We start from the raw sequence: 17222 nt of genomic DNA on the forward strand, positions 1-17222 counted from the left end.
AAGTCAAGTGAAGCCTTACAGGTTAAGATCCTTTAGTGTCAATGGCAACAGCCCAGTTCATGCTATGCCAGAGGAATCGGGGACCTCCCAAAACAATGGCAACCCTTGCCTGACAAGGATGCACATGGGGAATAGTTGAAAATGCAGATAGAGTTTCATGCTTCTCAGGCTTTCCATTTCCTTCGTCAAAATAGAAGTTGTAGTCAACAGTGAACAAACTTTGCAGAAGGGGCTTCCATGCTCAAAACAATAACATGCCCCAATGTGCATGGCATGCAGCATACATGACCACACCAATCACAGTAAATAACTCATGCATCAGCAGTGTTATTCAGATCAAAGGCCCTTTACAAGAGCAGCAGTCGCCAAGTCACACACAACACAAGTGCCAGAGCCATAGCACATTAGCCACACCATGGGACTAGCATGATTGCAAAACAGGTTTATTTACAAGACTACTTTCAGAAAAGTCCCAATCAGAAAGATGAAAACAATGCTGACAGCATGCAAAGCATCGACCAAACAAATTAAAACAAAGCTGCCGGCCTGCTACACCCACTGCTTTGTCAGAGTGGCACTCCTTTTTTTTTTTTAAGATTGCCCTGAGCACATGTCTTTTCAGGGATACGTGCGCACTAGAGTAACAAGGATTTAACTCAAGGCGCACCACACCATACAGCAGAAAACTTTAAAGAGCAAATACCAACAAGCAACAACCTTTCTAAATCACAGTGGCTTTCTCAGTGAATAAGCTGTCACCAAAATGACCCGCTTCAATAACTTATTTGTATAAACTTGCTCGCAGCAAGTATTCTTCTTGAATCCTTTCAACATCAATATATTTACAACGGAAGGCATACGGAGACAGATGTCTGATACATTTTCACAATCAGAATCGCACATGCACCCGTAAACTGCTTTTATCTCCTGTCTTTATCTAGAAGGAGATGCACTCGGTATCACATGGCCACCCTTCTGCTGAGCGAGTTGAAAGGAGCTTTTGATGAAGGAAGTTCGGCAATCTCCCTTGGCAAGTGAAGGGAGCACTACTACTTTCATTGCCACAGTGCTTAACGTAGAACTGAAATGTTAACTTTCATTTGTCTTTTCTTACTCTTGGTTGTAAATGTAAAAATTTTGGTTCCATTACAGAATACTTCGAGCAATGCTTGCCCACATTTATGCTTGCTCTCAACTCGGAGTGCTCCTCGACTGTACCAAAAGATGCCATCCTTCTCTTGTTCACTGCGAGCTTTACTGCACGTGTCATGTCGCGGTGGTTGTGCCCTGCCGTGCTTCGCAAATATGCGCAAAATGACCGGAGACAATACGCTGTGATCAGGCCACATAATTACAGCAACAGCAAAATTCAGTAGCTACGCCGCACCATACATAAAAACACGGTAAGCACAGGTTGCCAATGTAGCGATGTTTTAGAGAAGCAGTCAGCTTTCCAATAAAATTTTTATAATTTTTTCATTGAAACAACTTTAGGTAAAATCGTTTTAGGACCAATAAGAGCTGAAATCTTTGTGCGTGTACATAAACCAAACAGTGCCTAATGTGGCCCCTGGCAGCTTTTGTGAAAAACCCACAAGTCGCCATGTGACACGACCACAACTCCCTTGAGATCGAACTCCTTCAGGAAGTCTCTCGTGCCATTAGTTGAAAGGACTTTACAAGTGCCCGTGTGACATGGGTATACTGGCCAATATAGGTGTTTACATCTGGTTTTGGGGGGGGGGGGGGGGGGCACCTTTCTCAGGACTGTTGCATGGGGGTACAAGTAAAGATACGCGCTACAGCTTCTGCACTGCTGTTGCAGGTGGATCATGCATAATTACAACAATCTAGAGGGCATTGTGGCGACATCCAGGGAGCTATCTATGTAAAGGTCTATAAATATACAGTTAAACCTCAACATAACGAAGTAGGTAAAATAAGGAATTTGCTTCATTATATCAAAGTTTGGTTGTATTAAAATTCGACCTTTTATGCAAATAAGTACAGTCACTAATCAATTTTTCTTACACAGAAAGGGGACATAGAATTTTCCAAATTATCAGGCAATAGAAAAAAGAATATTTGAATGCGAAAACAATTCATTTTGATTAATTTGGGAGTCTGCGACGAATTATACGGTTGTATACCACATCGCCGATATCTTCACATAGGCAGTACGAATTAAGTGAAGCCAGAGATGCTTTCGCATGCCCTCCACCCTCGCGGCTGATAGCGTCGCCCACACTGGGACGATGCTATATTGAAAAGCAACCGCAGTGTGGAGCGAATGCTTCATCTGCCTTAAGGTCCCTGAATAAAAAAAGGTAGCAACAAACTTTTATCCTGCCACTGCAGCTGCTCAGAGAGAACGTCTGCGTCTCCCAATTCGTTGAGTGCTGTCAGGAGGTATTTTTCGCGCCCTCTTCTGAATTTTTTCTTCTTTTCCACGACTCAGCGCACTCACCACCATGTCAATTGGCAATAGAGTTTCCATGGCAAGGCGTTCACAAGGGATTTCAAATGTTTTGGCTAGGTTTCGTGGCTAACCGGGTCATTGAAGAACTCAGTTTTTGTTTTATGTTAGGGATTACTTTTGAGAGTACTGGAGGTGCAAACATGTACGAACAGTGCTTTTTCTCTTTGTTGATGGAGTACGGAGCTCAGGCATGGGTAAGGTTAAGCACGGGTGCTATTCTCGGCGCTCGTTCAGATAAACCTGATCGCACTATCGTCAACAGGTGTATGAAGCTATGGAGTGCGTAGGCTGTGTTCTGTTGTATATTGTGCTAGAAACGTAACACATGTTATTGCTGTAATACTGAGAGTGCGCGGCTTTGTCAGTCCATGCTTTTGTTATACGTTGCAAATATATTTTGCTAGTACAAGCTATTCCCTACCAGTGCAAATGATTTTGACAATTGTAAGTAGGCTTTCTCTGCTTCGCCATTTCAGCAGGATAAATTGGTGCACAAGTTTATTGGCTCATATTGACTTGCAACTGAGCAAAGGGGGAAAGTGCTCATTGATGGCAACCATTCCTATGTGAAACTTTCGTCCTTGCATATGCTTTGCTCACAAATCAAGTACAGGTTCCACTGCGACGTCTGCGCTTGAGAGCCAACGGCCCCAGTTTGTCATAGAAGTGTAGGACCAGTTTCACAGCATAAACAGTTGCCAGCGTCATGACGAAACAATGAGAATAGCTGAGACGCTCTGCGTTGATCATGCGCCTCGTATTTACTCATTATGGTACTAAGATGAAGCTGCACAAGCTGGACAGATGGCAGTCGATTGGTTACACACAAGTACACATGCACGCACTTCGAGCAGCGCAAACGCATCCGAGCTGTTGAATCGGCAGCTACATAGTGCTACTACACGCAAGCGCATCGCCTTTGGCGTGTGCCGGCGAAACCTTCATCGCAGCCCTTTCACGCCAGGCAAGTGTCTTTAGAAAGCCAAATAAAGAATCTGACCAATGCAATAGAAATAACTCGCAAAGCAGGTTGATCTGTGCTAGCCGCGACAGTGTTCTTGCCTACGAGTACAATGCATGGCCGTGGACGACATAACACTCAAACAAAGCTCTGGCATGTATATAAACATTGTGTACATTACGTATACACTATTGGCGAGACAAGGAATTCTGATTTTTGTGCTAGTACTGAACTTTGAAAGGAATTTTTTCACCAAACTAACCGCAAAAGCCTTCTTCTAACTGGAAGCAGACAGCCAACCTGAAGCCACAAAACAAGCACGCAGTTAGCACCGAAAAAGCCTTCTTCTGACTAGAAGCAGACAGCCAAACCGAAGCCACAAAACAAGCGTGCAGTTACGCACCGAAAAAGCACAAAAGACATCTGCTTCTGCCAGTTTCATAGCATTCCATCATCGCTCCTAGCACAGCACACAATAATCAAGCTTTAGATATGGTAAAATTCATGTGCAAACACCGAAAAACAATTTTTAATGTCTCACACTGGAGGCGAGTTACAACAAATGATTGAGGACCTTAACAAAGAGAGTGTAAGAGTGGGGCTGAAAATTAATATCCAGAAGACAAAGATAATCATGAATAGCAGGGCCAGGGAACAAGAGTTCAGGATCGCCAGTCAGCCTCTAGAGTCTGTGAACGAGTACGTTTACCTAGGTGAATTACTCACAAGGAACCCTGATCATGAGAAGGAAATTTAAAGAAGAAGAAAAATGGGTTGGAGCGCATACCGCAGACATTGTCAGCTCCTGACTTGAAGCTTACGATTATCATTGAAAAGGAAGGTGTACAATCAGTGCATTTTACCGGAGCTGAAATATGGGGCAGGAACTTGGAGACTGACAGAGAAGCTTGAGAACAAGTTAAGGACCGTGCAAAGAGCGATGGAATGGAGAATGCTAGGCATAACTTTAAGAGACAGAAAGAGAGCGGTTTGGATCAGAGAACAAACCAATATAGCCGATATTCTAATTGACATTAAGAGAAAAAAATTTAGCTGGGCAGGTCAAGTAATGCGCAGGTTAAATAACCGGTGGACCATTATGGTTACAGAATGGGTGCCAAGAGAAGGGAAATGCAGTTAAGGACGGCAGATGACTAGGTGGGGCGATGAAATTAGGAAATTCGTGGGCACTAGTTGGAATCAGTTGGCGCGGGACAGGAGTAATTCGAGATCACAGGGAAAGGCCTTCGTCCTGCAGTGGACATAAAATAGGCTGATCACGATAATGATGATGATGATGATTTCGTGTAACTATATGGGTGGCTTCCGAGCGAACAATCAAACTGCAAGGGCGAGCTACGAGAGAAAGAGCGAACTGAGAGAAGGTCGGCAGAAGGAGAGGTCGGGCAAGGAGGAATGTTGCTACCGTTTAGTTTAATTGAGGGACCTTAGTCTGCCCCTCATACCAACGGGTCACCAAAACTCGAGATTACACAACCTTCAATACTAAACGAGTGGGAAGACAGCTTAAATGTTGACACGCCATCTCGGCACGCCCACTCTTTGCACACATGGCAGATTACCTCAAAGCAGAGCCTGCGGCTGCGTATGCACTCAGCCGCGCTTACAGCCATGCGCAGCCACAGCCGAGACCCGTGCCAACTAACCCCCCCCCCCCCCCACCCTCACTGTCCCTTGCGCACGCTTGACCGCGTTACCAATGGTTTTACTATCAGCTCGCTCCCCTCTCCCTCTTTCCCTTTGCTCGCACAGGGAGGCGGTACTCTTGCGTTAAGCCCCCATCTTTCTTTCTCACCGTCGCACACTTTCAATCCCACCTAAAGCACTAAGTGTGCGGGGCGCGATAGAATCTTATTGTACTTGGACTTTATACAGAACATGATACGGCTTCACTTCGGTGGTCGCTCTTGTCGATTTGAGGTGCGTTTGCAAGCAGCTACTTGTAATCCAATCATTTGACCATCTGCATTCGAGGAAGTTTCCATTTGTTGTCTCGGCATTCCTTTGCTGCAGAAGCGAAATTTTGTGTATTGAAATCAGATACCAACATACTTCGTTATATTGAGGTTCTAATTATATGGTGTCCTATGGACAAGATGTTCTGAAAAGTTAAATAGGTACTTCGTTACATCAAGAATTTCATCATATCAAGGTTTAACTACATATACCTCTAGTACAAAGAAATCTTCCTACAGCATGTGTCAGAGCAATGAACAGCACAATGCAAAATTTCTCTGAGCATCGCTTAATCCACTTTGACAAGAAGTCGTAGGCGTAAATGATGAACTTAGTTCAAAAGTAACGGCCACATATGCTCATCTGTTCGACTCACCAGGAACTTCTTTTCCCCACTGAGATGCATACAACTGTGACGAGAGCAGAGAGGCTTTTCAAATTATGGATCTATCAGTCTGAAATATGCGTGCATTAATTATTATGATTCCACTGCCATTTTCACAACTTCTTAGTTGCGGACTCGTAAGTGCAGCTAATGACATGAATGTATATTGTAATAATGTACACAAAGGCATGAAACAAACAAAAAAGGAAGTAGTTACACTGTTTACCACACTGCTGACACAGAGGCATCACTGGCTACCTGCACCAATTCTTCAGTTCACAGTCACTCCTTGGCACAATGCAGTAATAAAATATGATTGTATAATAAAATGTTATTTCAGCTTCTTGTAACGCTTATTACATTAAACAACACATACACGATCAACAGACACAAGCTCTTTAGCTTGTTTTCATAAACTCAAATGCGCTCTAAAACTACTTAAAGTTAATATGAAATAACTCCCAATAACCACCAGCCATAATCTGGGTATTTCTCCAACAGTCCTTCACAAGCTCTCTAGTATACACTATTTACATCATTGAAGTAAAGCCAAGAAAGCTGACAAAAACAGCCTCCCAAAGGAAATGTGTTGTGCGGATGAACATTCCTTCCAAAACTTGATTTGCTCTTTCACAGCCTGTCTGGAAGAAAGAAACGTCAAAGTTCAGAATCATGTCATGCTCTTTATCCAAACAGAAAAGAGCTGGCAAATCACTTTATATATATATATATATATATATATATATATATATATATATATATATATATATATATATAGGGTAGACTTTTATTAATTTGCCTACGGTTAATTCAGATCCCAACTGAAGGTCCCAGCCGGCACCCATGCATTCCGATGGACCCAAACTTTTTGCTATTTCGTACCTAAATTTTGCCTTCGCCTGATAATTCAAAACTTGACCACTCAGCATGCACACACACCAGACCTCAATGGTGACCCCAATAGTGACCTCTTTACTGGCAGCGTTTGTCTCAGGAGAGCTCATAGGATAGTCCACATTGAACACACGTCATCTGCCAGAGAAAAAAGCCTATTTTCATCCTGCCCTAGGAAGATTTAAGTAATAATAACGGTAGCTCACAATGTCTTATTACCATGTTTACCTTATTCTAACGCACGCCTCTCTTTTTTTTCAAGAATATCAGGTCAGAAACCACATTCATGGCACTCGTAAGCTGGCTTTCGGAAACCAGTCACTAATGTGCCACACATATTAGAGCCTTGCCCATTTTTCTTGCTAAAAAATCAGATGCAGGTTAGATTTCTACTTTGTTTAGGAGCTTTATTATCATATCTACATTAATTTTCTACTTTGAACACATAAAAAATGAGCGCGCGTTTGATTCAGGGGCGTGTTAGAATCGTGCAAGTATTGCCAAATAAATCAGCAGTGTGTTTTGACGTTTTTTCTGCATCTTGCTTATTTCGACCTACCAGATATTTCGATCAAGTCAACTGTACACGCCAAAACAAGACACACATGCAAAGGAAGTTTTTTACTTGTTCCTCAGGACAGCTTTTTGCTCATTGCTCAGCTGCTATTGTTTTACATTCAGTAAATTCTAAAAATAACATTGTCACCCATGCAAATAAATATCCCTTACTATATTATTTAGAAAGCACTGATGCTTAACATGACGCACACAATACTAATATAATACTAAACAAGCTCAGTGTGTACTGCTGAGGTAAACTCACTGTCTAAGCCACCAGTAATGTAACTAGTGACAGCACAATTCAAATACAATATCATGTCTTTCCCAGCAAGTTAAAAAATGTTAACAGTGTTAAGTCAGTTAGTTAATGTGGGTTTATTGGCGCAAAAGCGACTAAGGCCATGCTGCACCAGCCACAAGATATTAAGAAATCAAATGTGAAAGCAGCAAAAACTGCGTTAGTCTAGAGTCTGTGCAAAAAACCGGTTTCTTCTAAAAAGCTCAACAAGTCAGTGAAGGGCACTAGCGGTTCATCTCCGGGTATTGAGGTGGGGTGTAAAGGTATGTGTAAGTTATAGAGATTCTGTAACAGCTTCCGTCTCTGTGTTTCAGTATGTGGACATGTCGTAATAATGTGCATTACTGTGAGTGGCTCATGGCACTTCTCGCAAGTTGCCGGGTTTTCGTTTTGAAGTAGAAAATTGTGTGTCAGGTTTGTATGCCCTATTCGAATTCGACATAGGATCACCTCACAGAAGCGCTGCTGATGATTGCACGACTTCTACTCACCGAGCAGGGATTTTATTGTGTGTAACTTGTTATTTATGGAAAAGTCTCATTCTAGTAGCCACTTTGATGCCAGGGCCTTATGAATCGCTTGGATACTGTCTTTGTATGGAAATGTTGTCTGCGTTATGTCTTTGTGCACTGCCATGAACGCGCATCCATCTGCTGCTTCATTGCATGGTATCCCAACATGGCTTGGGACCGAGCAGAATCGTATGATTCTTCCGTATTCATTAGAGGCCAACATGTTTAGGATATCGCCAAGCAGGGGTTCAGACACGGAGTTAAGGGTTAGAGCTCTGAGTGCGCTTAACAAATCAGTCTATATGATAGCATTCATCTGCTTGCCGGTGGTAATTTTTTTTACTGCCGTCCATATCGCAATAACTTTGGCGATAAAGACTGAAGAAAAATTATTTATCTGAATGCTATTTTCCCAATTTTTTGTTATTGTTCCGACACCCACGTATTCTTGTGTTTTGGAGCCATCAGTGTAAAATTCCTTGTAATTTTTATATTTTTCTTGAATGCTCGGAACTGTTGTATTATGTGTTCTTGTGGAATGTCTTTTTAGATGTGTTAAGTGTCCAGTCACATAGCTGTGAAAAGTTGTACCATGGGGGCAATTTTGGTGGCCTTTCAGCAACCTGCAGGACCTCATGAGAAACTTCATAAGTCTGACAGTATCTTTGTGTCTGAAGATAAGTGGTCAAATCACGTCCAGTTTGTTTGTATAGGGTACCCGTGATTTGTGCTGTGTTACGATGCTGTAGCATATATGTTGTGATGATGACCGGATTCTCAGTATGTAGGAAAGTGTAAGTAGTGCTCTGCGGTGCTGTAAGGACAACTCATTGCAGTCAACGTATAAACTTTGGACAGGTGATGTTCTGTAGGCACCGCTCGCCAGTCATAGGCCGAGATGGCGAACTGGATCAAGTCACTTAATGTAGGACTTAGTCGAGGATGCTACGTACAAGAGACCGGTATATACATAACAGACATGTTCGGTCAGATTCCCAGTGCTTGTGCGATAAAACGTTAATGAAATTTAGTGCTTTATTTGCTTTAATTTTAGTTGCGTTAATGTGGGCCAGGAAATTCAGTTTTGTGTCAAAAGTTACGCCTAAAAATTTGTAGCCTTCTTTGACCGGCAGCGTTGTACCATACAATGTGAGAACTAGGGAGCGATCGGAGATCTTTGTTCGATACGCGTTCTGTTCGGTTGCTGCAACATCACAAAGTGGCAGTATGCAAAATTTCTGAGAACGAGACGGAGAGAGCAGCCAATCGGCAAGCGGTGACCTCCCCGGAAGTGTACTTCCCTTGTTTGCCGTCTGCTTGCAGACAGTATACTACAAAATGAAATGTTTCTCGTCTTTCAATGACTAAAATCTTTATCTAAAAAATTTTTTTTTTTTTCTCAAGCTTAAACACGTGTTCAAATAGTAGTACGTGTGACTACTGCAATTTATAACTATTAGTTTCTCTGCATCGTCTCTAGGTGGTGTCGCGCACAGCAAGAAGAAAAAAGAAAAAAAGAAACACTGGGAACTGTGGCGCACTTTTCAAGAGGCAGCAACAACATTCCAGTGGCTCCCTGGCACCAATTATGGGGTCGATTTCACTGTACAACCAACGCACTATTTGTTTCGAGAAATGAAAGCGACGCCGGAATTCGCTTTCTGCCACTTCAAACGCGTTTCAAACTGCCACCCACTTTCACTTTCCTTCCTCCTCGAGCAACGCCAGCGCAACAACCTAAATTCTCAATGCAAGCGCCATTTTCTCTAATTAAACTATGGATGGGATCCGAATGTACCATTCCGCAGCCGCAACCGCCGGTTGGATCCAATCCAATCCACCAGACGCGCCATGCAAAGCCGGTCTCGTAACGAGCGTATGATCACTCCAAACTTCCGAACACCCGTCGGGTTAGGCGCCTAGTAGACGACGTGCTCGGTTGCACGATGATTGACAGGAGCGTGTCGTCATTTTAACGTCACCAAAAACGTGGCCGTGCCCCGCGGCTGGTGACGTCGGTGTGGAGTAGGCCAATCACGTGCGCCGGTAACCGAACAAACGCACAAAACAACGATTTCCGATCGCACCCCTGGAGTGCAGTGTAACCCTCGCTTCTGGGAAAAGAGAACTGTAACAGTTTTGTGCGTTGAAAAACGGAAACCATTTTTGTCAGCCCATTGTGTGAGATTATTTATCGTTATTTGTAGCTGTCTTTCGCAGGTAGGTAGTTTTGAAGCGCGGCAAGCCACTTGCAGATCGTCGACATGTAATGAGTGCATAACAGAGGATGGGATGATCTCATTAACAGAGTTCATTTTGACTATGAAAAGGTAACAGTGTTAAGAAAACGCAAAGTTACCTTCTGATTTTGGAGAGAAACTGAATCAACAAATACACCGGGAGGTTTCCCTCTGATAACAGTATAACAAACTCAAAGACAGCTTTTTATGGCAACGGAGAGAAAACTACAGGGACGGAGTTTCTGCAAATGTCATACTGCACCAAGTAGTCTGGCAGAGTTTGACAGTGCTTTCTGTTTCAATTTCTCGGAGCACATAAATCAGGGTAGCTTCCTACTTGCAATGATTTCTCATTTGCCAAAACACAAAAGAGCAAAGCAGGGAAAAAATTTTGATTTAACACTTACTGGCGCTAAATTTTAATATAAGTGCTGTAGCAAATAAGGTGTTCAACAATGACTAGCACACAGGCTTTACAGCCGTCATTCAAATGAAGAAACATAATAATGTACTGCAAAGAATTTCTGCATGAACCCAGCCTATGCCTTTGTATCAAATGTACAATAAGAAGTTGTGCAACTGAAAACAACACAACTAACACCACAAGACACTTACCAGGAAGACTGCTTCTTCCTAAGGCCTGTCCTTTTGGGAATTACTTTTGCCAAGGAGTTGGCCCAGTCCCCTTGAGTCTCGTGTACACTCAACAAGATGTCGAACACTGTTGAAAGAACATAAAAGAAAATCCACAACATCCTGCAAACAGCTGTGTATTAGATTGCAGCCACCATCACATGCTTGTCACCTAATGGAAAGCACACTTACAGTCTGCATTTAGAGATATCAAAGCAAACTTGTCATAAAGATTATGCACAACCTGGTACACACAGTGTATGAACCTAGTAACGCACACAAATAAGTGATATAATCAAGGGTTCGACGAAAGTTCGTCTGGTCAGGCATGGAAATGAAGGGGATCACGGTCACTGACCAAGTCTGCTGTATAATCCAACGTTTCGGAACTGCGTACGGGTAGGAAATCGCCGTCATTTATATAGCCAGCATGTGACGTAACGAACGTGCATAAATGGCAGGCATAGTCCCTGGTGTACGGTTCATCGTAGCTGGCGTCGATTGAATGATTAGAGATTCTAGCAGCCGTCGGGATGACATGTTCTTTTCTTTGGCAACAACAGTGGCATTGTCCCAGTCAATTTTGTAATTATGTTCCTGTGCATTGCTCGGCAATGGTGTTCGTTGTGTGACTATTATTTCTTACGTCACATTTATGGTCCTTGAGGCGTCTGGAGAACTTCCCCGTTTCACCAATATATACTTTGTGGCAATCAGCGCATTGTATCTTATACACGACTCCTGGGAATGATTCAACAGGTAACATGTCTTTCACATTCATTAGCTGGTTCCGGAGCTTGCTGGTCGGGATGTGGGCAATGCGCAAGTCGTATTTTGAAAATATGTGCGACAGTGCCTCGCTGATTCCTTGGACGTAAGGGATGGCTGCACGTGCACAGATTGTCGTGTTGTTCTCCGAGCTTGGCTCTAATATCCACTTCTCGGTCCTGCATATGAAACGACTAGGGTAGCCGTTGCGGGTTAGCTCACGGTCGATTGCCCGTAATTCCTTTTTCAGTGCATCGTCACCTGAGCAGACGCATACGGCGCATGTTGTCAGGGACGACGCTACGGACGTCTTGTGGCCAACATGATGACAAGAATTAAACCTGAGGTAACAACCTGTGTGTGTAGGCTTCCTGTATACTGAGAAGGTGAGAGCGCCCCCATCCCTATGAACCAGTACATCCAAGAAAGGCAACAAGTCGTCCCTCTGGTGTTGAACGGTGAATTGTATGTGCGCATTCTGGGTGTTCAGGCAGTCCAGGAAGAGTTGGATGTCTTGCTTCTTCAAGATACAGAAGCAGTCATCCACGTAGCGATAAAAAACTTTAGGTGCCAGGTTGAATGAGGCCAGCACCTTCCTTTCCAAGGCTTCCATTACTAGATTGGTCGTGGTGACCGACATTGACGCTCCCATCGCTGTGCCACGCATTTGCTGATAAAGGCTGCCACCATAAGAAAAATATGTGTTGCTTAGACAAAACCGCAGCAGCTCGCCAAGTTTGGGGACGTCGAAGGGCGTGCAACCAGGAAGACCACTGTCTGCTTCTAGGGCTTCTTTGCACATGGCAACCGCCAAATCCACTGGGACACTAGTGAAATGCGATGTGATGTCGAACGAGACCATGGCATCATCTTCACTCAGCGCGATGTCCTTTATCTTTGCTACAAATGCGGATGAATTTTCAACGTCTGTCGAGGTCTTACCGGCAAGAGGGCTCAACACCTGGTGAAGGTAGCCTCATAGTCGGTAGAGTGGTGATCTGGTGAAGTCGACGATAGGACTCAGTCCTGTCCAACTCAGTGAACAAAGAACCCGTACGCGGTTCCGAAACGTCGGATTATACATCAGACTTCGTCAGTGACCTTAATCCCCTTCACAAATAAGTGATGTGAAAATTCAATAAAAATGGGAACGCTTAGCCAGAAATGTGACTACGCATCGCCTAAACATAAAATAATGTGTTGTAATGTAACAGTGACACAAAAGTGCATAATATATAAAACAAACAAGACATGACCTGGATACCAGCCTGTGCAATTCCAATTACTCAGCCTGAATTGAAAATAAACACACTTTATCCATAACAGTTTGTTTCAGTGCCCTGTTTTAATAAGAGGATTGTTTAAGTTTTAACTCCAAATAGTCTGCAAAAAGAAATTTGCAGAGGCCACTTAGAAAGACATTAACTCTTTCAGGTGCCAAATATTTCTGTTGATTAAATCATCAAATCTTACTTTCACTGCATTTTTCGCATCTTCAGAATGATAAAAAGCGTACAGCTACAAGGGGTGTGCAAATAGTGATTGTTGAGACCGAAGCAAATAGTGCCAGAAGCAAATTGAATCGAATATAGAATATGTTTCAAATAGTTTTCGAATAATGAATAACCCTTATCCCAATTAATATAAAATTATGTTCACACCCTAGTATTCTTAAAGTTAGCAAGTTTCTGTCATTACATAGTACGTTATGAAGCTTTATTTATTAAAAACATGAATGGAGCATTAGGAGCAAGCAAGTTGTTTCTTGACATGCACAGGACTACTGATCAGAGTGCGAATGATCGCTGTATAGCCTGTAAAGTATGGCTATCTAAGTGACACAGCCTGTTCCACTATGCAAGTTCTCATGTTTTATGACTACACTATGACCGCAAGGATGAAAGCTTACCGTACTTTCGCTCCTTTTTTTGTTTGCTTGTTTATTTGGGCACAGTTGATGTTTTGAAATATTTGAAGTATTAGAAAAACATTTGCATTTATACATAGTGACTATTCGAAAGAAAGACCAAATTGAATAGGATCCTATTCAATTCGTTATTCGAAAGTTTTGAATATTCACACACCCCAACAGCTACAGAACTTATGAAGAATATTTAATTATTTGGCGCGTTTTGTCAAGTTTTGTCCATGCGAAAACTCACTGCAGGAACATCAGATATGAAAATATCAACTATTTCAAGGCTAGCAGGCTTGAAAAGCACCTGTTCAGACACTTGAAAATTATGCCTGGCGCAACACATGGTGAAAAACAATGGGAGAAGTGAAACTGCTACATATAATGACATACTCATATCGAGTAAGAGCACCCAGCCGTCTACTTTCCCACTCATTTTACTACATCATTTTGCAGACATTATTCAAACTTGCAGCATAATTCTAATCAGAAATGTTTTAGGATGTACGCAACACATTTTAAATATCATTGCTTCCAACAGCGCCTTTGTTGTTGATGCACTATTCTACACAAATGCATTAAGTATCACCCAGAACAGCAATAGTATACCCGCCAACCTGTGAACTTTAAAATTCATAGATGTGTAAACTCTAGGATCTCCAGATACGACCTCGCCGGCGAGGGGGAAGGAGTATATTGCAAGTTTTATTCTTTCGTTTGCCAGAGCACACGGCTTTTGTGGGACACATATGCACACTTTACTAATCATGATTTACTTTTAGATGCAGCATACATGCAGCAACAAACTTGGAAAAGCAGAGACTGACAAGCAGTACACTGTTTTTAGTTTAACAGTGACCTTTGCACCACTCTGCTGTAGACAATTATGCTTGCTGTGGGAGCTTTTCCAAATAAACTTGTTTGAAGCAACTATCCCTCTGGTTTTCTTTCACCATCAGAAAATTTCCAGTATCTTGGGAGACCAATGAGTGAAACTTTTTTGCAAACAGAATTTTTCATAGAATTTGACGCAACATTCGTAAAATTGTAGAACGACCCCAAATTTGTAAGCTTTATGAAAAATTCTGAGAGCTGGCAGGTACGCAATAGTTGACAAGGACAGCACTGCCAACAACCGATTGACATGACAAGGGCAACAATGTCTAATGAGAATGGCAATGCAGAATACTCAATCGCTTTGGACAGCCACATGAAACAATCCATGGTAAAGCTACCCAAACATTCCAGGAAGTACAGGTGCTCTACTTCCAACTTTTTATTGTACCAAGACAATATGACAACAACAGCTCTGTGGCTTGGTTTATCAATATCCATTGCTAAAAGAGCCAATAACAGTTGTTGCTCTCAAAGTGGGTAATCTAGCTAAGGTGCATCTTGCATGTTTGTCCTTGCACAGTTGCCTATTTCTGGTTTTATCATTTGTTTAACCCTTTCAGTGCCGGGTTTTTTTTTTTTCTCGGATATTATGAAAACAAACAGAATGGTTTATTTTCGGTTATTCAGAAATGGAAAAAATGACATGGATAATGGCAAATGCACTCTTAGTATGGTACTCACATTCCTATTTTCATTTTCTATCTCGTACCTAGTTTCGTTCTGATGAGCATGCTTCCGCGATAGGGCTACCGTGTCATGGTAAAAAATACATATATAATGACTTATAAACATATGGCCGATGGCAGAAACACGCATGAGTGGTCCTTGTGCTACGGTGTGAATTTTTTCTAGAAATATCCAACAGATTTCGAAACTACATCAGAGCTTGCCAACTTTGTGTTACTGCACAAATCCTACTGTAGAGAGTGGAGAATGTACCGGTACGTCAGTGGCACTGAAAAGGTTAGTACAGTTGAGCTCACTGATAATGAACACCAATGTCATGCAAGATGCATTTGTACTCCAAGCTATGGTAAAGGTGGACTGCACAAAAAGAAGACACAAAATAACATGTGTGATTACGTTGAAAACACGTTGGTATTAACCCAGAGATAGCACCTCAAAAGAAAAAGCAGTGACCGAATCATTTTAATTAAAATGTGTTGCATACATATCGAAACACGTCTGATTGCACCTGATCTCAAAGTTTGCATAATATGTGTAAAAGTTTTTAGTAAAATGAGTCGTGAAGTAGACGGCTGGGTGTTCGCACTCAGCGTCAGTAAGTTGTCAAGTAACTGGTTCACTTCTTTCATTGTTTCTTGCAACGTCTTATGCTAGCCATATTTTTTGAGTGGCTGGATAGGTTTCTTACAAGTATGCTAGACAGGAAACAGTTACATTTCTCATATCTGATGTTCCAGTACAGTTTTCACAGGGAGTCCACAGCTTGAAAACATGAGAAAACTCACTGAAAAATTGGAAATCTTAAATTTGTTAGCCAGCTGTGCAATTTTCATGATGGTGAAGATGCAAGAAATGTGGTGAAACTGAATTTTCGTAGGACCGCATTAATTTGTGCCAGAAGGGGTTAAAGTTTCGTAATTCAACGTAAACCAAATAACTGAGTCTTTTGGGCTATTCATAGCAGCTTGTAGCCATTCAGCTGCACCAGCGTACAATGTGCCCTGTACATTCTGCAGTGGGTTGGCCAATTGGGTTCGCATTCCACCAGGTGGAAAGCAAATCTTTTAAAGATAGGCATCTGTTCTCAGCAGGTGAAAGTCACAGATAGCAACAGAATGCCTATGATTTCGGACAAGGCTCACCACTTGAGAAGGCATAAAGTGTTTTTTGGGGGGTGCGTTTAGAAGCGTTCTCCTGCATACACTGTGCACTGTGCAAAATCAGAGGGCTTGCAGCACTCTGCCAGCACACTCCCAAATTTTGACAAGCCAAGGAACCACAAACCTATGAGTTAATATGAGTGATCATGTGCAGCAGTTTATTCGGGGCAGCATGTGCCCCAAGACAGCTGCACAAGTGTTGAATGAGATAGACCTATCGTGCCACTCCTACCGCACGGACAATGACAGCTTAGACAGATGCGCATTAATAGGTAACTACGTTAAAGAAAGCAGACATCTTGCTGAAGAAGGTATAGTAGAAAACCATCTCTCACAGTCCTTCAATGGTACATGACAAGCTTTTTGCATTGGCTTCACCTTATTCAGTGGTAATTCTCCCAACTCTCTGTCAGGCAATGTTGACAACAAGGGCAGACAATAGCTATAACCAAGTATTTGTGGCTTCCCCTAGAACTTTGTCAATGTGATGTTTTACTGAATTGTCATCATTGTTGCCAAAGAAACGTACTGGGTTACCAAAGACCATGTAGTAGAAAAGGATGTGTTACAATCATACAATCACGCAGCACATTGGGCCTGAATTTTCAATTGTTTTTAAGGATACTTTCACAATGCCCAAATGGAGCTATAGGCACTCTTGCCATTGGATGAGCCTATCAGAAAGCAACTAATATCCCTGAAAGTGATCGATCCAAAAGACAGTTCGTGGTGATGCAAATGGTAGCTGGTTTAGCAGCCCCTAAGATCTCATTTATACCTGACAAAAGCAACAGCAGGTTTATTATGCCTTCCAAAAGATTTGTCAGATCAAAAAAATGAAAAGTTACATATACA

General features: G+C 42.3%; 1 protein-coding gene across 5 annotated transcripts in view; it reads right to left on the minus strand.

The window, feature by feature from the left end:
• Window positions 1-4557: 4557 nt before the first annotated feature.
• The window catches only part of LOC139049801 (tRNA methyltransferase 10 homolog B-like), a 71934-nt gene continuing 59269 nt past the window's right edge, over window positions 4558-17222 (minus strand). For all 5 annotated transcript variants that reach the window (XR_011508573.1, XM_070525604.1, XM_070525607.1 and 2 more), the window contains 2 exons: window positions 10923-11028; window positions 4558-6443 (listed from right to left, as the gene is read on the minus strand). Coding sequence is in view for 4 of the 5 variants with exons in the window: in XM_070525604.1 (XP_070381705.1) it covers window position 6443; window positions 10923-11028 (107 nt within the window). In the remaining variant the exon portion in view is untranslated. The remainder of the gene's footprint in view (window positions 6444-10922; window positions 11029-17222) is intronic.

The sequence above is a fragment of the Dermacentor albipictus genome, chromosome 1 (genome assembly GCF_038994185.2).
Source record: "Dermacentor albipictus isolate Rhodes 1998 colony chromosome 1, USDA_Dalb.pri_finalv2, whole genome shotgun sequence".
In the NCBI taxonomy this organism is placed as follows: Eukaryota; Metazoa; Arthropoda; class Arachnida; order Ixodida; family Ixodidae; genus Dermacentor; species Dermacentor albipictus.